Consider the following 22,435-nt stretch of genomic DNA (forward strand, 5'->3'; position numbering starts at 1 on the left):
AAAACATGGCTACGAGGTCACCGATGGGGCTATAACTGATTATGAATGGAAATACATAAGGTTAATGATTGAATACTAACATTGTGGCCAATTCTCTTAAACCTTTTTGTAACATCAACCTGGATCTGGTATGTGAAGGTCATGGGTGGATTTGTGGTCATTGTTACTGGTATTTATGTTATCTATTTCATTGACAACTGTTTGAAGATAGTTATACCAAAACCTTATATATATATATATATATATATATATATATATATAGGAGTACATCATTACACTAATTATAGTACAGTGTAAACCCAATATATTAGCAGAGGAGTGCTATTTGTGGTCATTGTTACTGGTATTTATGTTAATGAAAAACAGCTGCTTATATAATTAGTGATCAAGTATGGACTGATTGTCTGAGAATAAATTTGTCACAAGCTATCTGGACAGCAGTGTGTAGTACAGAACCTGCTATGTCATTGACAACAGTTTGAAGATAGTTATACCAAAACCTTATATATTGGAGTACATCATTACACTAATTATAGTATAGTGTAAACCCAATATATTAGCAGAGGAGTGCTACACAAAATAATGCAGGTATCAAAAACCAACTCTTTGGATTTACAGACATAAGACGGAGTTTAGACTTTTGACGTTTTGCGATCATTCATATAATGCAAGAAATACACAATTAAATAAAATTAATGAATGGACTGTGCTACATATTTCAGTCAAAGCATGTATAAGTCTAACCACTCTCCCCTACACTGATTTTATTGTGTTCAATAAGAGTATATTTTATTTTGATTTATATAGAATGGATGTAAAGTACAATCTCTTTCGGAGTATGCTTGAACTAGTACTTGTATTGCTAGCTAATAAAACGATTTATACTCAGTTATTTTAATTTGTTCTGATCTATCATTATAGTGGCATTATTAACTGAAAATGAATACATTAAAATTTGTGTTTATTGAATAAAGATATTTTACTGGTTATCCTCATTTTCTAAAATAAAATTAAAAAAAATGTGTTTATATCAACTTTCTTCATGAAATAATTCTGTGTACAGAATCTAAGAAAAACAAAGTGAAGTTGATTGTCATAAAGAGATTTCCCTTATAGGTAAAAGGCCATGCAATACACTTAAAGCTATTTAACAATACACTTAAAGCTATTTAACTTTGGTAGAGGTTTGTATAGTTAAGTTGGTATGATGCAACTCCAAATATTGTTGTGATAGCTTCAATAATTGTTCTTTGATCAAAAAAAATAATAATACACTCCCCTTTAAATATACCAAATAGCAAAAATATGCATGGCACCATGACACACTGAGCTTGTAGATCGGCAATGTCTATCTTTAAATCCTTTTAAGCGAGTTTAACTGTCTTCTGCCTGTGCTCCCTTAAGGATCTTGTCCTCCTTCAGTTTGCCCTCCATAAACTCCTCCTTAACCTTCTGTAGGAGCTCTGGACACAGAAGTACATCCAGAGCTGTCATGGCCAGAGCCTTGGCCGCACGCAGGGTGTAAAACTGAGCTTTATCGTCACCTGCAGGAAAACGAACACACAGGAAAGGTAATATTGCTTTGATGTTAAAGTTGACATACACAAGTAATAGGCAACTAAGGCAAGAACAGTTATTTATTGCAGTGGTTCCCAAACTGGGGTCCGGGGACACCCAGGGGTCCTTGTACCCTTGTATAAAATGCCTTGACCCTCCATCTGACTGGGAATAAAATCAATGACCTTCCCCAAGTGATAAAAGAAAAAAGATGAACCCTCTCCTTCTCTCTGAGGCACATTTGACTGGGTCATTCACACTCGCAGTGTGTTGATGGCTTGTTAACGACTGGCAATGCCTCATTGTCACACACACACACACACACACAATATATATATGGCAAATGGCAATTTAATTTCTTTGATGCTGAAGTAGGCCTAAACATGTTTAATTTCGAAGTTTTTATATATAAATTAGATGAAGACAGTCACCATTTGTCACCATGACTGCATTGTTGACATAGTGCCTGATGCAGTCCAAATATGTATATGTTACCAGAATGGTTTAATTAACCATTATCCTGAATACATCCGATCCGACGTTGTTTGAGTTGACAGTGACACCAGTCACAGTTACAGCAGCCTACAGTAAATCACTTACTGTATGTCGCATTCACACCAGAATGCTTTATTGCGATTAAAACAAATACTACTGCGTATTGTCGGAAAGTGCGCTTCGTTTGGCAGGTGTGAAGGTGTGAAAGAACCGCATTCTACTTTGCCAACAACAACAGGGTTTCACTTCTCTTCAAAGCGCACCTGACTTCAATTCACTGTATGTGAATGCAACCCGCATCAGATAAAGGAAATGAAGCAACTGTGGCAGATGAATGATGAGGAAACACAGTTGGAGACGGAGGGCATATTTTACGCAGCGCAACCATGGATAGACGTGGTCGAATGAGGAGACTGAAGCCCTCATCGAAATATGAGGAGGAGTACATTAATCAATTGCTTAAGGAAACACATAAAAACACTGCAGTTTTGCGCTGCTGTCTGCGCTCAGATGCGCTCAGCGCTGTGCCTCCATGCCCAAAAGAACAGTGCGTGTGGAGAGAGAGGAGAGGGAGAGTGGTGAGTCTTTTAAATATATATGAATTTCGAAATTAAACAAAGATTCGGGTGGTTCATGTTTGCGTGATGTGGCATGCCTTTCCAAAAAAATAGACATACACGCCATTAATAACACTGTGCCATAGCTTGTAGATCTGTTATTTTTGCCGCGGTCGAAACAGCAGCAAAATGAAGACGGCGAATGTTATATTAGCTGAATTTTCCTAAATGGGCTGTCACGGGTAATCAAAGAATCCTAAAAGAATATAAAAAATATTGCAAGATGTCTGAAATTCTCTAGATGATGCTGAGATAATATTAATTTAATTACGAAAATGTTTAAATGAGATGAAGAAAGTCACCACTCACACATATCTGCAAATGGTGTTACTAATGCCACAGGTCAACACGTGTGGGCTAAAAAGGCCACATATGGCTGTGTTCTAGTCCAGGGGTTCTCAACGTTTTTGGCTGTGGACCCCCGGAAAAGCTTTGGCCAATGGCCATGTCTCCCAACCCCCGCCCCCCTCCAATACAAATTGACTGCTACAATATCCTAGAGACATTACATCGTAAATAAATAAATACTGAAGCCAGATATAATCATCAAGGAAAGTTTATGCATGCACTATGTGTACTATGAAAACTCTTGATTTCCATTATCCAGCCATTCAGTTGCAAAACAAAATATTGTTTTTAATATATATATATATATATACACATATATATAATTTGGCGACCGCAACGTTATATGTCTATAATGTGTTTCCCAAAAAAGGACATAGTGCCAGATTGCCCGAGTGCCAATTAGGCCGCACACAGGCTTCTGTGTGCGGCCTAGAGGGCATGTACGTGTGACCCAGATTTTATTTGGGAAACCCAGCCAATATCTGTTGCAAAGGTTATATTGTCATCCAAACAGGACAGGGCTACAGGCCTACTAAAGCGTGCTTGCGATGCATTATTATATATGGGCCTACATTATTATACAGTAGACCTACATACCACAAGCTACAGTGTATCCCTCAGTATGGTTCAGAGCTTTAGAGCCAATGTAGAAGTAAGGGTGGATTCCAGGAACCACAAAAGACACATTGCCAAAGTCGGTGGAACCTGTGGATGAAAGAACACCAGGGTACATTTGACCATCAAAAGCAGTCCTCTAAAACCAGCATTAAGCTGTGTTGTAGCGACTACTTCTTCCTATTTATCAAACAACTTAGAAGAGCTGCTGAGCTGTCGGCAGGAACTGTATGACGCATTTCCAAAAATCTTCTTGCTGTTAAGGTGATGATTTATTGACTGAAATTATAGATGAAACTGAACATAGACGTATAAGCGGTCAACAGAAGATATTGAGCCATCTGGGTTCCTCCTCCTGCTCCCATCTGGTCCCTCTCGGGCAGATACGATGTACTCCGGACCATTTCTGACCGGAGACATAGAGGCGGGATCAACGCGATACAGATGACGTATTGAAGCGCTGCCACAGTGCAAATGTAAACACAACAGGACTACAACTCGAAATTATTATGAATAATAAATAATATTATATTATATTTATTTTTATCATTTTTGTCCTGCTGCTTCCGTTTTCTGCTTGAGAGAGAGACCAGATCCAGGCAGGAGGAGGGAACTTGTGAACTCAATACTGCTGCAATCTGGCGGAGTCAGGTTACCTGCTAGCCCAGTGCACGGGTCGATTTCCGGTTAAGTCATCATAACGCGTCGGCCCCGTCACTTTGTCCGAGGCAAAGCCGGTTTTTCATTCAAGTCATTACAAAACGGCTAATTAAACATTGGTGTTTGACATGATAGTGTAATTGTCCTAATGTCTTCTCATTTCATCTCTGTTTCAAGTTTATTTTACAAGTTGGCTGGCCAGGGTATGTGTGTGTGTATATATATATATATATATATAATGTACTTTCTCACCTGAAGCATTGGTGAGGACTTCTTCATTTGCAGTAAACTCCATCCCCAAAGCCATGCCGTTCTTCTCATACAGATCTTCAAGGGCAGTATTTCGCAAGATGTTGTCAAAGGCATTCCGAGCAAACTCAACTTCAACCTAATGAATGACAGAATTGCAGCTACTGTAAATCAATTAAAGCTTCTGTCAATTAAAGCTGCATTGTGTGACATTTGTGACCACTGATTGGCCTGTCAATGATATATATTGTGTTGTATGAATCCAATTTGCCAGGTGCCCATAAAATAAACATGCTCTGAAAATGCGTGCGGTCCACCCATCTGACACCTAGTTATCGTTGGGGCTTCAAACATCGCTCGTGTCACGCAACACCTTGGTTTCACCTTGAAATGCCTGCATGACTTTTCTTACTTCACATCCAGTTGCCATGGCAGCAGATCTAAAGCACATCTCCGCTTTGGCTTTGATGATGGGGAGTTCATGGCGTGAGGGGGTTCGTAGATAATACTCCAGCTCAGTGTACGCAGGGATGATGTTGGGCTTCACTCCGCCATGCTTTATAATCCCTGAACAAGACAGCAAACAAGGTGTGCAACCAACGCGTTCTTCTGATTTTTTGCGCCGTTTCTCCATCGGTTTTCCGAAAAACGAGTCCAGTGTGCAACCACCTTTACTCTTCGTGCACTAACCACTTTCAACCTGGCGTCCCTGCTTTGGATGAGTTGTAAACTTGTAGAAAATATTTGCCTATTATATGTCATGACCAAAATACTAGGAACGCCACGTTGAAAATGACAAAATGGTTCGATATTTGCATGGAATTTTCAGACAATAACAATATTGTATACTACCGTGTTGTAAATAACACGTACATTGCAAGCAGGGAAACATGACTAAAATCTTGACAAGGTGCGTTACATAGTCAGTCAGCGATTAGGGTTAGTTATTATTGTACTTCGCTCTAGAATTATTAGATCTGCTAAATGCGTATTGTAATTGTGATCCCTTGCTCACCATGAATTCTCCAGTTTGGTTTGATCTGCTGTCTGAGAACAGAAAGGTTGTTGTAGCAGAGCACTGCAGCGTCCAGCGCGTTGACCCCCTCCCAGGGGTAGGCAGAGGCATGCGAGGCCTTGCCATGGTACCTTATAACAACACTGGACAGGAAGACACAAAAAGTCACATGTCAAAGTCACATATTACTCCGGCAACTGGTCCTTAACCAGGGAGGAGAGGTTGAATTTGTGCAAGACACGATAAACATACTCATGTTCGGCTACATCTGGCAGGTAGGGGGCATCATCCTGTAATGGATGGGCCATGAATACTACATCCATGGCCTCAAATGCACCTTCCCTGATCAGGTCTATTTTACCACCTCCATCCTCCTCAGCCGGAGTGCCCAACACGGTCACCTGTGGAGAAATGTTCATGATTGTAACTACCGGTACATTATTTTATTTTATTTCAATAAAATCATTATTATTTTTTATTTATTTTTTCAAATATACAGTACCTAATTGAATAAACACAAAACACTGCACCCTCACACATTAGAAGACATATGAACATTTGAATGAAGTTGAATGGACTTAAATTGTCTTAAAGTTTCAAGCACATTACACACACACACACACACACACACACAGTATTGATTTTACCTGGACGCGTGCAGGGAAGTCGTGCGTGTTCTCCTCCAACAAAGCCTTTAAGCCCACAGCCGCGGCGGCCCCAACCTCAGCAATCAGGTTATGACCGCATGCGTGACCGATGTCAGGCAACGCATCGTACTCGCACAGAAATCCAACATTAATCACATTCACATCATCGCCATCCTCCGTGCAGCAGGCGGCGGCCACGGGCCCCCACGTTGCACGGAAAGCCGTGTCCAGTTTGTAGTGACTGTCGACCTTCCAGCCCGTCGTCTCCTCCGTGAAGAACCTCACCAACCTGTCGTGGGCCTTCTTTTCTTCATAGGCCAACTCCGGACAGCTCCAGATGTCCTCACTGAGGCCGTGGAGCTTCTCTTTGGCTTCATCGATAAAGCTGCAAGCCTTTCGTTTCAGATCTTGCACTGAATGCTTCTGCTGGGGCTGGGCCATACTAGTTTGATTCAATGCCTTTATAATGAATAGTCGCAGACTCGCAGGCTTGGCCGATACGGATTTAATCTGCATTCATATTGTAATATTGATTTTGTAGAAGGTAAATCGTCTGTGCATGTTATACCCGTTATAACTATTATACGTGTACCACAAAAATGTAAACACGGTCATGTGACATTCTTGTTCACTTGCGTAGCAGTTTGTAGTGTAGTGTATTGATGCCGACTAGTGGATGTTTTCTGAATTGATATTCATAATCGCATAGCTTTCTTCTTGGAATGAGACAGGATTAAAGTAAACAAACCTTTCACATAGCAATGAAATACATCTTTTTTTTAATAGATTGTCTTTAACATGCAATTTGTTTTGGTGAAAAATACATTCCAAACATGGTGAACAGGAGAGGGGTAAATGGCAGGTGGCTTTCTTCACTGTAGCTTACAGTGTTTGAGTAAGGAGTTGGGACTCAATCACCCACCAGTTCAAAGGTGCGTGCGTGCGTGTGAGAGAGAGAGAGTTCTGAGATGACCATTCCAACAATCAACGTGCTCCAGCCTCAGTAGATTTGGAAGTGTCTTCTGCCTGTGCTCCCTTAAGGATCTTGTCCTCCTTCAGTTTGCCCTCCATAAACTCCTCCTTAACCTTCTGCAGGAGCTCTGGACACAGCAGCACATCCAGAGCCGTCATGGCCAGAGCCTTGGCCGCCCGCAGGGTGTAAAACTGAGCTTTGTCATCACCTGCAGTGAGGCACACACAAGATTCATGTGATAACTGTACAGCAAAGCATTATCTGAATATTTTTGCCCTTTTCTCATTATTATCAGATTATACGGGTCCTCTCCTCACTAATGGAACTGGTTCGGTTACAGATAGGTAAAGGTCTGTTTGGTTTCTAATTATCAATTATTTCGTTGGGGACACCCTGGAACCACCTTCAAGGACCCCTGAGGATCCCTGGACGCCACTTTTTAGAATCACTACTGTACAGTGACAGAGGGGGTCATGGGAGAGAGACAATTCTCCATGTGACAACGTTGTAAGCTGCTCCAAGTTATAAACTATACTAGGCTATACATTGTGCTGCCCTAATGTGTATCTGTAACTGCATATATTACTACTGTAACTATTTATAAAGGAGGTTGCATGTGTTACATACCAGCAGCTACAGTGTATTCTTCAGTGTGGTTCAGAGCATTAGACCCAATGTAGAAGTAGGGGTGAATTCCAGGAGCTACGAAAGTCACGTTGCCAAAGTCTGTTGAGCCTGTGGAAATCAGAGGTATTATAATTCGATTTACAAACACGGTTATATTCATAGTGAGTCTTTTGAAGTAGATCATAATAAAACAGCAGATTTGTTAGTGGTAATATGATATCCCCCCCTGCTGCCAAGCTAGTCAACTAAAACTAACCAGAACTTCCAGCTTCTGGAAACCCAGAATGTACAGAACATTGAAAACAGCCAAAAACAGGCAAATGAAAACAGGCAAACATTCAGCAAAAATAGCAAATCTACAAGCTCACAACACAATCTTCTACTTTTGGCAGAGATTTGGTGTAGTAATATATTGATTAAAAAGAGATATATATATTGCATGTTAAATATTCAAGTCCACAAGAGGGCATGTGTTTAAACTTTACAGCAACTGAGAATGTCCTCTCACCAGAACCATTTGTGAGCACGTCTTCATCTGTGGTGAAGTCCATGCCCAAAGTCCTGCCATTTTTCTCATACAGCTCCTCCAGTGTTGCAATCCGCAAGATGTTGTCAAACATATTTCGTGAAAACTCGATTTCAACCTGGCGAAGACATTATTTATAGTTGACGTTCCAATTTAGTATTGTGTCTTATAATTCATACACAAGTGGCTTCTATGGCTAGAATGTACCTTCAACCTGAAGGCCACAGGGAATGACACATATTATTGTAATATATGATTTAAAGGGGGTGTAAGTGATGTTGTCGTTAAAATGTGTTTGTTCAGTAACAGAGATCTCCCCGTCTCTCCAGGTCTTTTGTAAACGGAAAATATGTTTTTAGTTTGGGATACCAATTCTAACCAGGAGAGAACTCCAAGATACAGATTGAACAAGTGAAATTGGAAGGGGGGGAAATATAATAATGAGCAGACAACAGATATTTATCCGTTTAGTTTAGTAAAGCGGGAAAGATCCCTGTTAATGAACACAATTATATAGCAATTATTTTAGCTTTGTCACTTTGTGCCGCACTTGAGCTTTTATGTACATCTGCAAAAATGTTTTAACACAAATCTTCACCCGAGGCTTCTGATTGGTCTGTGGTGTGGGTTGAGACAAAAACACCAGGTTGACGTCTTATCAATCTGCCTACTGCTGTTGCCCTGCAACGTACATGTAAACAAGTCTTAATGCTTTTTCTGGTTTTATCCTCTTAGCAGATTTTGTATTGACCTGTACTTTCCTTGAACTGTACCCATTCTGCAATCAATCACTCAATCCATCCATCCAATGTATTACTCACTCACCCCACACAGCCGTCAGTATTTTTGTACTACTGAATCTGAGATAGTGGACTACTTCATCAAATTAGTGTTTATTCTTTACCGTAGGTTTTACTCTCGAGTCTCGAACTGGTACCATTTTTTTCAATATGAGAAAAGCATGGACAGAGTGGCGCTGGCTGATGACGTATCAGCAACAACAATTGGCTACTTAACAGGTGAACATTATGAAATATGAGTCAAACAGAAGGCTGGCCAGACTGAGTAGCGAAGTGACAAAATAAATCACGGAATGCAGCGAATCAGGCTGGAAACCAGGCTAATACAATGTTTCCTTTTCCCAAAATGTGTGCAGGGAAGACAAGCTGTCACTTTAAGACAAGCCGTCTCCTTGTCAGACGCAGCACTGGCTCTACTAAGCACACGTTCTACTGTATTTGACTACTTTTCTTACTTCACATCCAGTTGCCATGGCAGCAGATCTAAAGCACATCTCCGCTTTGGCTTTGATGATGGGGAGTTCATGGCGTGAGGGGGTTCGTAGATAATACTCCAGCTCAGTGTACGCAGGGATGATGTTGGGCTTCACTCCGCCATGCTTTATAATCCCTGAACAAGACAGCAAAGAGGACAAACGTTACTTTCGATGCATAAAAATAAAAACAAGATACAATGTGTCATCTCATAGTGCAGTTGTTCTCAAACCTTTTCATGTGTATTTGGCATCGGGACCCTCCATCTGAAAATATTGTGCACCAGGGAACGCCATATAAGATTTGTGTTTATCCTGTGGTTTATTGCCGTTGTCGCCAATACATATTCTTGGAGTGTTTTTTGTGCAAAACTAATGCTTGGAATGGATTTAGAATCATGAAAACATAGTTTGACACGTCACATGCTACGTAAAGCATAATGAAATTTAGAACACACCCAAACTTTCAGCAGCTGTCAAAAATTCCCCTAGGGTTGTTGAATATAAACCAATGTGGGATAGGTTAGTAGACACCCTTACAAACACATTGGTGAAGAAAAGTCTTGGTAAGAAATGTATTCCCAGATTTTATTAATATCCCCTGACAATTGCTAAAAACAACATTTTCAAAAGATCTTCAAGCTATATAATAAAATGAAAAACACATCACACACACACACACACACACACCTCACCGTGGATCCTCCAATTTGGTTTGATCTGCTGTCTGAGAACAGACAGGTTGTTGTAGCAGAGCACTGCGGCGTCCAGCGCGTTGACCCCCTCCCAGGGGTAGGCAGCGGCATGCGAGGCCTTGCCGTGGTACCTTATAACAACACTGGACATGAAAACAGAGACTAGGGTTACACACACTGTGCTCTGCCAGGGTCTATTCTGGGAGTTCCTTGAAAGAATGCGTCAGTGAGAGGTGATATTGTAACCGCATACAGACTCTGTATAAACACCAGTGGGTAAACATTGCTCAACATGCTCTTCAAGTACACATTTAAAATCAGTTGTTTTTATCTACATTAACCATTTCATCCCTATATACTTCCCACAGGGGTCTATACCTCCTCTACATCGTTATGTAGAGGAGGTATAGACGAAACAACTGGGACAAACATTTGGCAAAAATAGCAGCTCTACAAGCTTTCAACGTGTCAAAATAGAACATTGAATCCTTTTTTATTTGTCTCTCTTAAACAACGATTTCATATTGTAAGGATGTATTTTAAATACATCCTTTAACACACTTCTTATTCTGGGAATGGTGTACGCATTGTTGTACGTACATACAGTACATGCCAGTGGTGGCTCCCACACTGTGGAACGCCCTACCCTTATCGATTAAAAATGCAGAGTCTGTTGACGGTTTTAAGGTCTTGTTAAAAACTCACTTATTTAGTTTAATGTTTCTGCTTTAATTCTTTGTTGTGTTATTTGCTCCTTTGTGCCTTGTTTTAACTTGATTGTTTAAATTGTTGTTTCACTGTACAGCACTTTGTAACTTTGTTTTGTGATTTATAAATAAAACGTACTTACTACTTATAACCTTGCCAGAAATAGCTGTAGCACATACAATAAGTAGTTGTAGTACAGACTAAACACTGCATCATGCACAAGAAAATAACACCAGGATGTGTGGCTTCAAATTCAAACGTACTCGTGTTCAGCCATACACGGCAGGTAAGTGGCATCCTCCTGCGAGGGATGGGCCATGAATACGACATCCAGACCCTCAAAAGCATCTTCCCTCACCATGTCAATTTTACCTCCGCCATCCTCCTCGGCCGGGGTGCCCAACACAGTCAGCTGTTGGGAGACAATCGTGGGCAGAGAGACATACATTAGAGAAATGGTTCTCTCAAATTTCGATCGTGGGGACCCCCAGGGATCGTTGAGGGGTCCCCAGCAAAATGACTTAACACTTAACCACATTTTATACCAATATCATCCTTGGGGTCCTTAAAAGCACAATACATTTTATATCAAGGACAAGGAGTTGTCCTTGATATAAAATGTATTGTGCTTTTAATTTATACCTTTCTAGTTTATCTGTATACATTTGATTAATCTTTATGTGAAAACATAAAAATGTCACTCAAGTGACACATTGTTCATTTAAAGGCGCTATGCAACATTCAGTCACAAGATGTCGCACTACACCCTTAAATAAGTAACGTTCAAGTCAAAGTCCGTATACTAAATACCCCGGCCGGGTCTAAGGTCCATACCGTCCAATTGGTTATGTTATACACTCTCTCGGAGTTAAAATGTACATTGAACTTTAATGTGTGCGTTATACCTGGAGTCGAGAAGGGAAGTCAGGTGTACTCTCCACTAGAGCTTTCAATCCCAGCGCCGATGCGGCTCCCACCTCCGCTATCAGGTTGTGACCACATGCGTGTCCAAGGCCGGGCAACGCATCGTACTCACACAAGAAACCAACATTGATCACGTCGCCTTGCGCGCAGCAGCCGCCGGCCACCGGTCCCCAGGTGGCACGGAACGCAGTTTCGAGTTTAAAGTGGCTGTCAACTTGCCATCCCTCTTCTTGGGAGAACAAAGCGACCAACCTGTCGTGAGCCTTCCGTTCTTGGTAGGCCAGCTCCGGACACAGCCAGATGTCCCGGCTGAGGCTGTGGAGCTTCGCTTTGGCGTCGTCAATACAGCTGCCAAGTTTGCCTTTCAAGTCCAGCAGCACTGCATCCGTTTGCATCACTGCCATTGTTTTTTTTTTTGGTGATAATGCTATTCGTTGATCATAATCCAAGTTCAAAGCCAGTGAAGTTAAAAGTCTTTCAGTTCAACTGACGCCATATATTCCAGTATGGGGAGTGCCTGAGTGGTGGTGACCAGGACCAGGCAGTGGGCACCAACCAATAATATGCAAACTGATATGATCCTCTTCTTGGTGCTTCCAGGAAAAGTGCCCCCGGGAAGAGGAGGGAGATAAGGAAGGGGGGGGGCGAGAGAGATTCTATGTGCAAAGGCGCAAAGCAAACACTTATAAGCAATATAAAATAGGCTATGTATTCTGTGCCATAAAGCAAAAGCAAACAGATATTGAGAAAAGGATATTACAACGGTGTGCAAGTGTTCAACCTTATTTTCCAATTGGTGCTATAATTAAGCATTGCCACTGCCAGGCAGGCAGGTTGATCTGGAGAGATTATGTTACATCATCAGTGTTGCCAAGTCAGCTTATTATAAGCGACTTTGGTGTCGTTTTCCTGTTAAGTCGCTTGTGAATAGCCTATTGGTAGTTTATGCTGTTTTTTGGACTTGTATCTAAAGTGTAGTTGCTAATTTGGTCTTGCTTTCTAGTTCACCACAGTAGCCTACATCAGCTATTTGAGTATCCCATAAGAGCGCACAAAATATTTTACAGCGCAAATCTGGCACAGAGACAAAAATATTTTCAGATGGGGGTCCTTGCCATGAATATGATTAGGAACCACTGCTCTAAAACAATATTTAGACGATTAAGTTTGACCGACTTGCCATATAGTTACTTATCTTGGGCGAATTTTCATGTCATTCACTTGTTTCTCTCAGAAAATATGGCAACACTTTAGGTCACCCACCAGCTGGCCTTTCAAAGGAACATGCAACATGACCATCAAATGTATTCACGTCAATGTCATGTTCTTTTCATATTGCTATTAACCACTTGAAAGCAGTTCCTGCAGCAGAGTATTATCATGTGATTACATAACATTAATTAAATAGAAACTAAAGAAATTTTGATTTCACACACATTATATTATTCATGATGAGCTACTGCCCTGCTTAAAATGAAAAATAATGTAATGCAATAATTGTCATGCAATTTGTATCGTTTTATGTATGATTTAAAATTTGAATAAATACCTCTGAAGAAACAATAAAAGCTTTGATTGCTAAGAGACAAACAACCACACTCCGCTGCCCCTCAAAGATGGTTATTCGTCAATAGATGTGGTCAGGTTTGTCTTAATCATTTTCCCAGTCTTATTTCCTCGAAGGCCCGCCAGGTACACCAGGGGCTTAGGAATATGTGTGGATGCATCTCTCTTGGTTTGACAGGCTGCATCCTTGGGTGGAAATGTCTGCGTGGTGTTGTCTCGTCTCATGTGGCTCAGACCTGTCTGCATGGAGTGTGTCACTGTAGTCCGAAGGTTAGCCTGTGATCACAAAAAGAATACAGTCTGCACACTGGGTCATGCTCCAAAGCTTTAAAATGTGGTTGCTTATACCATCATTGGACGGTCACTGGATGTTTTGAGTCTACCGGCTCTTCTTCAGCCTGTGATCACAAAAACGGTGTGAAGTCTACGGTCTGAGTGTGAGGGTGTGAGCAAGCAGGCCCCCAAATGCCAGTCTGGCGTTTGGACAAAACACTAAGATTTTAATGATAAGTTAACCGTAATATTAAAAAGTGAGTAAGTGACACTAATAAATTATACTATACGTTAGTTCTATTGATCCAAGGTGGAACATGATCGATTGATTAATCATTCAAATAAACAGCTCTGAAAATGCACACAAGCCTAATTGATGCTCTGTCTCACGCTGCGTGAACTTGTCGATCTGCCATTTTGGACACCAGGCGGAATTAATCAGGCTTATTAGGAATCAGGCTTTACTGACCAGTTTGATTGCTTTTCGTCGTAGTTCCCACTCGTTCCACTCATATGATTTGACAATGTTTGTCTCCAGCAGCAGGTGGGTGTCAGTCTGTGTACAGCTGTCACACTTGGTAATGGGCTTGACCAGTAAACTCTCCCCTGACTGCATCTGTGAAGTTACAAAAGAAGTTGGAGTTACTTCACTGTGAGCCTTGAGAGCAATGAGGCTGGAGTTGGTATAGAAAGCACAGAAAGTCTTAACCACTTTAATCTGGGTAAAATGGTCAAAGATTTGCAAAAATAGCCGAATTACAAGCTCAGCCTTTTCACTATTAAACCAACAAAAGCTACAGTATAAGCTGTGGTGTTGGAGAGACACATTCACCATGAGCCTTAAGAGTAATGAGACTGGTTCAATCAAGTTAAGAAGTGTTGCCTAACTCCTTTCAACCTGGCTTATGTGGGCATGTGGCATGATGTCTTGATCTAAAAAATAAATAAATATCAACCGTTTCTGGAACAGGGCCCACATTAAAATCTCAAAAGCGTCTGCGGCCCACCCATCTGACACATTAACATCTCACCCATCTGACCACTTAAAAGGGCAGCTGTGGGTGGGCTGTGTGCATTTTCATAGCATGTTACTGTATGAACAATCTATTGATTGTGTTCTGGCTCAATGTAACTAACGTTGTATACTTTCTATTCAGCAGTATCACAATGAAACAATTTTCAAGGTTGTAAAGAAACATAATTTTACACACACACACACACACACACACACACACACACACACACACACCTCAGTATATGGAGTGACAGTGGAAAACTGCTGGTGGAGCTGAAGCAGCTGAATGAGCTCAGGGGAGCGCTTGGCCCTCTCCCCCACGGACTCAATCATCTCATCTGCCCTGGAGGCAAAGTTCAAGGCAGCCTGTTTGGAGCTGAAAACGTAGAATTTATCCCTGTGTTTCAGCACTCCAATGCTCGGATTACCTGTGCAGGAAATGAAAGAGATGTAAAAACTTATTTTTGACATCCATTATAATTAAATGTGTATTACCTGATTTCTATGCAGTGGCCAGTATCACTGTGCCAGCAGCAGCACAATTGTTTTTTCTCCATGTGACAGAGGGGTCAGAGTTGAACGAAAGCTCCACTATAATATAGTGATTGATTGCCTGAGTCCCGTGGTGGGAGTTCTAGTCTGGTTATGTTGAATATTAAGTAATTCCGGTCATTTGGTGGGGGCACTGGGGGCCACTTATTAAAAATAAATGAATCCACAAAACTAGCATCATTTTTTGACGAAATAGGTCAACAATACAAATGATGCTAGTTTTGTGGATTCATTTATTTGCAACCACTATATTAATGGCAAGCATTTCCTACAGCTTTAAATCCAAAAATCTGAACTAACCCTTTTATCTGAAACAGATTATATACAGTATGTAGTGTGGGTCCTTACTTCATCTCTCCCTCAGCTAAGGGGCCCATAGTGTGAAAAACACTGAAATCCCTGCTGCAAAGTAGAATCACATACCTGGCAGTAGAAGCCCGCCTTTCTTGACCAGTGCATAGCCACAATAGCCTTTATACTGCAGTGGCAGTTTGTCAAGGTTTGCCGTCGTTTCGGGAAGAAGCCACTCCTGTGTCTTCATCTCTGAAGGATTAATATAGTCACCTGGAGGTCATGAAGAAGAATGCAGCGTTCATTCAGAACAATTACATTTTTGTTTTCAGCAGTATGAGATTGTGTGTGTGTGTGTGTGTGTGTGTGTGTGTGTGTGTGTGTGTGTGTGTGTGTGTGTGTGTGTCAGAATGCACTATACATGTGCTGTTAAAGTACAGTATAACAGTTACATCAGATGCACCTCTTGGCATGCTGACGGAAGAGTCTTAAACACCTTAAACACGTAATGTTGCACCAGGGAGGAAGTGAACTGGGCGAGCACTGGCGCTTTGGTATGGTGGGTCAGATCAACATATGGAAAGAATTTTGTACTGGCGTGTCTTGAGTGTACAGGGTTTGATGAATGAAGTGCCTGGTGCTGGGAGACTGGTGCAACGCACAGGTCCTGGATCTGGTGAGAGCAGGAATGGACCTGGTGAGACGTAGGAGGGGCCCGGACAGGAGTCAATGCACAGAGCCTAGTCCTTCCTATATGGTGACGTGTCACGAGGAGTGACCATATATGGAGGTGTAATGTCACAAAGCATGACCATATATGGAGGCGTGATGTCACGAGGTGTGACCATATATGGAGGTGTGATGTCACAAGGCCATAACAAGCGGGCAGGCTCTATTATCTCAGCGGTAAAAAGATCAGTACTCAGCTTAAATCAGGGATAGAACATAAATATACTTTGGCATACAATGAATAGAAAAAAATGCCTATTTACAAGCGTCGACACATTGTAATTTTGTAGATGGGCTATAAAAAACAAAACATTAAACCTATAGGAGGGGCTAGCGCCCCTCAAAAATCAAGATCAGCCAGGAGAATGAGACTAGCAAGACACTGCCAAAGATACCAAGAGCTTTCAGCCAGTTAGTGCTGTGGGAACCAACACACGGGCACTGGTCACGAGAAAAACTAAACTAAAAAAAAAAGAGAACCGGGATACCGGGATGACTGATGGAAGCAACGATGGGGGGGTGGTTTGAGGACGACCTAGAGAGATGGCATGGTCCACAATACAGATGCCCAGTAACAGTGGCAGATGTACAGTACCTGTACCTGAAGACTCGGCCATTCTGTCCTCATCTGTCTTGATGTCGGAGTCCTCCAACAGGCCGTCTAAGTGGCCCGCAGAGAAGAGCTGAGCCTGGGAGGAAAGGAATGGCTGCAGGTGTGTCACCATGCCGTCCAGGATGCTCAGCACAACCATCTCGTCCTGAAGAGTCCTCCACAGCGTGGCCACAGCCCTGAAGTGTGGCTAACACAAGAGATCGTTACTGTCAGGTGGAAACCATGCATGTCCAAAACTGTTACTGTTGAGGAAATGGTGGGGCAAAAATAACCAATGGATACAATGTAGTTATCATTTAGTCACAAGCTCTTGTCGATACTATTTTTGCCTATAAGAAAGAAAAAAAAAACATTTTAAAAATAGCCATCTACAAGCTCGCAACATGTGAGTAGATTCACTACTTTTGTGTGACATTAATGGTGAAGTAGGACATTAATTATATAAAAGGTTGGAGATACAAGGTTTCTACCCGACAGCAATGGTATGCACGTCTGTCTCTGTATGTAAGCTGCGTGCTCTTCTCTTAACACTTGTTAGCATACATGCCACAACACATAGGCCTATATACATCAGCGGTTCTCAAAGTGGGGTCCGGGGACCCCCCTGGCATAATTGAGGTGGTTCCAGGTGGTCTCCCAGCAAAATGTGTTAATATTGCATCAAAATCAACCATTCTAACCATATTTCATACTTTGACTGAAAATTCGTGAAAAATGTGGAATACACTTTGAAAACGGTCACTGATCGTTTATGTAGTCCCGGACCCTGGCACAACACATTTTCAGATTTAAAAAACGCATCTATTTGGAGGTGCTTCCATGAAAACAGCTACTGTAGGATTTTCGAATTGTAGGAAAAATGCGGAAGTGCAAACTCGCCTAAGCGTGCCTGAATCGATTCATGAACGAGCACTCTGTGTTAAGCCCCAGCTGCATGCTGCAGTTCCAGCTTTGGTCAGTAGGGTTGGGCGGCTTCAACGTTTCCCAGCCGCTCTGGTGACTTAGTAGTAGTAAGTAGCCTTGCCGAGCCATGAGGCCCATAGGGCAGGAGCCTATCTCCTGTTTCTGTAGGGTGAGGCAGCTTGATGTACAAGTACACCCCCTGGACATGACGCTAGTATGTCACAACCCCCAATCCAACCCTTGATGCAGAGTGTCAAGCAGGGAGGCATTGGGTCCCATTTTTACAGTCTTTGGTATGACCCGGCCAGGGATTGAACCCCAACCTCCCAGTCTCAGGGCGGACACTCTAACCACAAGGCGCTCTGGTGACTTGGTTACATCATATGCTGTACTTACAAAAACCTGTGCGGTAGGTATGGCCGTCTTTGTATGCACTGTGTCTTTAATCTGCTGTATCCGTGACACCAGGTCAGTCTGTAGGCGTTCAACCTGCTCGGCACATAAACACACATCTGCCTGTCGATGAACACAAAGAAAGACAATTAATACTTTTTACAACTCTTGACACATTTACCTATTTAATTAAGTACCTTATCCATCTTCCAAAGCTGAAACTACTTATGAACTGATGTCATGGTATAGGCTATGATTTGTTGTGGTAAGTAAGTATTATAAGGTTGAGTTTATTTGAGCCGTCTTTTGTTACGAGATTTATTTATTTATTTAAGTGTTGGGTTAGTGTTATCCTTGAAACTGTACTAAGCAGTACAATTTGTATGTCAGTGATTGCTTTTCTTTTTTTTGTTATCAATTGTTATTAATTAATAACAAAACAAAAATTCAAAAAAATCAAACTGACATTATGAATGAATAAAGAAAAAAACAACATAGTAAAATAAATAAGAAACAAAAACAAACAAACCCACCCAACCACCACTCCCTCCCAGGACCAACGATGTCACGAAAAGCATACCTTACTGTGTAAAAAAAATAAAAAAGCTTTTCTAATATCTAATCAAATCAAATACTGTATAGCCACACCCTGAAGACACAGAAGCATTGAGTCCCATTTCTATAGTCTTTGGTATGACCCAGCAGCCGGGGAATTGAGCCAGACCTCCCAATTTCATGGGCAGGATGATTCTCTACTGTTAGTGTTAACTGTGAAATTACATGTATGATACAAGCACTCTTTATGTTGTTTCTTTATACAGAGTTTGGTTGTAAAGCTTCCATTCTTGACATCACAAAACCTTATGTAGTGGATGTTTTCTGAGTGTATTTTGCCGTTCAGGCACTATATTTCCAAAATGTATATAACAATTGCTTATCAGGAATGCAACATAGGCACTGGTTTTTCATATTATTTTAATTTCCAAGGTTTAAAATGATCTATTAATTCACAAGATTTGTTTATAATCACTACAATACTGATTGTATTGCTGGATAAAAAAAACCAATAAAACAATAACATTCGACTCACCAATAGGACTTTAAGGAAAGCTTGGTGCTGTCTGACATTGTACAGGGCCTGTTTGAGTTGGACCAGGAGTCGCTGGTTCTCATCAGAACCCATCAGACTCTCCAGTACTGCTGTGTATTTCCATGCCAAACTCTGTGACAGAACCAACTCATGTTCTATTACGTTCCTCACGGCTGGTAGCGCCTCATGTAGAATTTTAGGCACTGTACCAAAGGAACAGAAATCAAAGTGAGGTGATTAATTTAATGCATTTAATATTTCTTTCCCTGACAAAGTTGGAAAAACTCTATAAGAAATCTCTATAAATCAACCACTAAAGCCCTAATTTATACTTGGCCATACAACGGTGATGCGTCATAAATACCCAATCTACAAGCTCACTTGGTGTGCTTTTTTGTTGTCGCTATTTTTGAAAATGTTTTATCTTTTTGAAACGTTTTGATGTATGTGTCAGATATTTTAGTTTGTCATAGTCTTTTGAATAAAATTCAATATTTTAGTCATCTGAAATGTTTTAGTTTGAGTCTAGTTTTAGCCGACTAAATATCATGAAACAAATATATGGCAGATTTTACACACGGTTCATTGATGGTTGCATGCTGGAAATAGCAGATCTAGTCACATTGTGAGCTTGTAGATCTGCAATTTTCAAAGCACAACATCCGAGTGCAACCAATCATAAAATTACTTCTTATAGTTCTACTGGATCTCTTCTCCACTGTCCCTCCAACATTTTTGTCTAGTTATAATTTGTTGACGAAATTGTCAATAGGCTGTATTTAGTCATAGTCAAGCTTAGTTTTTATTTCGTTTTAGTCAGTGAAAAAAGGTAGTCGGCGAAAACTATCTGTACGTTTTAGACGACTAAATCAACACTGCATCAGACTCACAGTTGTCAATGCCCTCTCCTCCCTTCTTGCTGAACTTGTTGAAGAGGCGGATGCCTGTAACGATCATGGTCAGCTCCGTGAGCTGCTGCTCCTTGTCCCTCTTCAGGAGAGACATGAAGGTCCCCAGCTCTACCTGAGGGAACACGCTCTGCAGGGCAGCTAGCACATGCATGCTTTGTGTTACTTAACCACTTACACCAGGTCCGGGGACACCCAGGGGTCCTTCGGGGGGTTCCAGGGGGGGCCCCAGCAAAATTAGTTAATAGAGCAAAAAGACCAGTGTAACACTAGTCTATTTTCAATTAATCTTGACATTTAATTTTGTAAATGGTTTTGAACAAGAAATCTTGTATGGGTGACCCTGGTACATGAAAAAGGTCCATTTGAGGATCAGTGACTTAAGCGTAATACATGCTTCTTCCGACAGGTGCTCCTGCACCCCCAGATGTCCTGACTGTTGACTGTAGCCTACTATAGGCTCTATGCACACACGTCATTGAGTGAGGTTACAAATGGTCCCGTACAGGTGTGTAACTCAGACTTATGGGGTCCTTTGAAATGTAAAGGTTTGAGAACCACTGTACACGAAATGCAACAGAACCTCAATTAGTATCATCGTTATTATTCTGTGTGCATAGAGTCTGTAGAGTATAATATTGCATGAGCTCATGATGTAGGACAGGCTATGACCCTAGCTAAAACTATAGTGTTGAATGCACAGTAGGCCTATAGGTTTGTAACAGACCTGTTGTCTCTCGCACCGTGTTGAGGTCAGAGGGAGAGCCCAGGCCAGAAGACAGCAGCATGTAGTGAATGATGGAGTTATAAAGAGCCTCCAGTTCTTCTCTGGTCTTCACCCTGGTGTCTGTGATGTCTCTCATCACTGGGCTCAACCTGGACCGCAGCACGCCATGGTGCTCCTCAATGAACTCAGCTGTAGGAACAGAACCATAATGGAAATTAGCTCTCAAGCTTTTGTGTGTGGTTTTATCATTTGGATAGACTACTAGGCAATACACATTTTAGGTATAGGCCAATGCATTTTTTAAGAAAATAAATAAATAAATAAATGGACAGGAGAACAAATTAATATCGGAAGCAGAGTCCTGGTACAATTTGGACCCAATCCTAAAGAAAGTAATGTGTCTATCATGGTCTTATTTTCTACTGTTGATGGGATGAGATGCATTGTTGTACCAGGCAAAATAATTCATTTTTAAGTGAGCAACGCTGTAAAATAGGCTTAAGAATTTGTTCCATTCCTAAAGGAATGGTTTCGAATGCTTTTTCATGCACTTACATCGAGATGTGTAGTTCATATCAAAATAGACTTGCATTTTGATTGTGTCAAGGGCTGGGCTACATTTTTCCATCAGTTTTTCCACACACAGCTGTAAAGAAAGACACCAGGTGATGTGATTTTGAACATTCAAACGTACATTACACATTTTTGAAGGGCAATTTCAGAGTTTGTGTAATAACGGTAACCATCCTGTAGATGGCGCTTCAAGCCCCATTTTGCATTGGGAACTTGGAAGTATTCGGCCTACGTAAAGTAGTCGGGGAAATGTATGTATTTAGACGTGCATGCTTCTCCATTTAAAATTAACTGCAATAACTAAATGTATCTATTGATATTAATAGCATGCACAACATTGCACATTGAAAGACCCCAAACGTCATTCACCTGCACAAGCTTTCGTACATCTTGCTTCGTCAGCATCCTATCAACGTTGAATTCATTTCGAGGATCCAGGACTACAGCTTTTACCTATAAAAACAAAATGCGTTGCATGCTCGACAGTCGCACGAATAACGAATAAAATATGTTTTAAAGCATACTACAGTATAGTTCCTGCACATACCACGAAAGCAACCAATGTATCCGTCACCACGTTTCCATGTGCTGCACATTCCTGAGCAATCTCACGAATGATGTTTTTAATCACACTCTCCGCTTGAGACATCTCGTTCGGTTAACACGAATCAATTTACGGAGTTGACTGTTTTTTACGGAGTTGTTGATATGTCGTCATAGTAACGGGCCGCAGTTTCTGCATTCAATTTGACAGTATCCCCTAGAGGGTGCCAAGTTACCAACGTATTAAATTATGCTGGGATTGCACTATGCATTAAAAAGGGGGGCAAAGAAAGCTAATTACTGTAGATTAGTCAATATACAGCATTTGGC

The 22,435-nt window shown here is 41.2% G+C and overlaps 3 protein-coding genes across 3 annotated transcripts; all 3 read right to left on the reverse strand.

Annotated features, from left to right (window-relative positions):
- Positions 1-707: 707 nt before the first annotated feature.
- On the reverse strand, positions 708-6,782 carry LOC308334383 (xaa-Arg dipeptidase-like). Its single transcript, XM_080791107.1, has 7 exons — positions 6,204-6,782; positions 5,809-5,957; positions 5,557-5,699; positions 4,954-5,108; positions 4,545-4,680; positions 3,615-3,722; positions 708-1,544 (listed from the first exon to the last, which is right to left on the reverse strand). Exons 1-7 carry the CDS (start codon positions 6,717-6,719, stop codon positions 1,375-1,377), a joined length of 1,377 nt encoding a protein of 458 aa, XP_080647233.1. The 5' UTR covers positions 6,720-6,782; the 3' UTR covers positions 708-1,374.
- A 181-nt stretch (positions 6,783-6,963) lies between these two features.
- On the reverse strand, positions 6,964-12,523 carry LOC308333907 (xaa-Arg dipeptidase-like). The gene is made up of 7 exons (XM_080790430.1): positions 11,911-12,523; positions 11,269-11,417; positions 10,298-10,440; positions 9,585-9,739; positions 8,312-8,447; positions 7,804-7,911; positions 6,964-7,384 (listed from the first exon to the last, which is right to left on the reverse strand). Exons 1-7 carry the CDS (start codon positions 12,331-12,333, stop codon positions 7,188-7,190), a joined length of 1,311 nt encoding a protein of 436 aa, XP_080646556.1. The 5' UTR covers positions 12,334-12,523; the 3' UTR covers positions 6,964-7,187.
- A 1,026-nt stretch (positions 12,524-13,549) lies between these two features.
- On the reverse strand, positions 13,550-22,211 carry cfap206 (cilia and flagella associated protein 206; the record flags this gene model as incomplete). The annotated part of the gene is made up of 12 exons (XM_080791374.1): positions 13,550-13,771; positions 14,238-14,384; positions 15,018-15,211; positions 15,759-15,899; positions 16,951-17,155; positions 18,268-18,387; positions 19,355-19,557; positions 20,245-20,403; positions 20,990-21,178; positions 21,545-21,635; positions 21,932-22,015; positions 22,110-22,211. The coding sequence occupies 12 exons, from the start codon at positions 22,209-22,211 to the stop codon at positions 13,550-13,552; spliced, it is 1,857 nt and encodes a 618-aa protein (XP_080647500.1).
- Between the last annotated feature and the right edge of the window lie 224 nt (positions 22,212-22,435).

Source organism: Protomyctophum bolini (assembly GCF_963924005.1).
Source record: "Protomyctophum bolini genome assembly, chromosome: 19".
Classification (NCBI taxonomy): Eukaryota; Metazoa; Chordata; class Actinopteri; order Myctophiformes; family Myctophidae; genus Protomyctophum; species Protomyctophum bolini.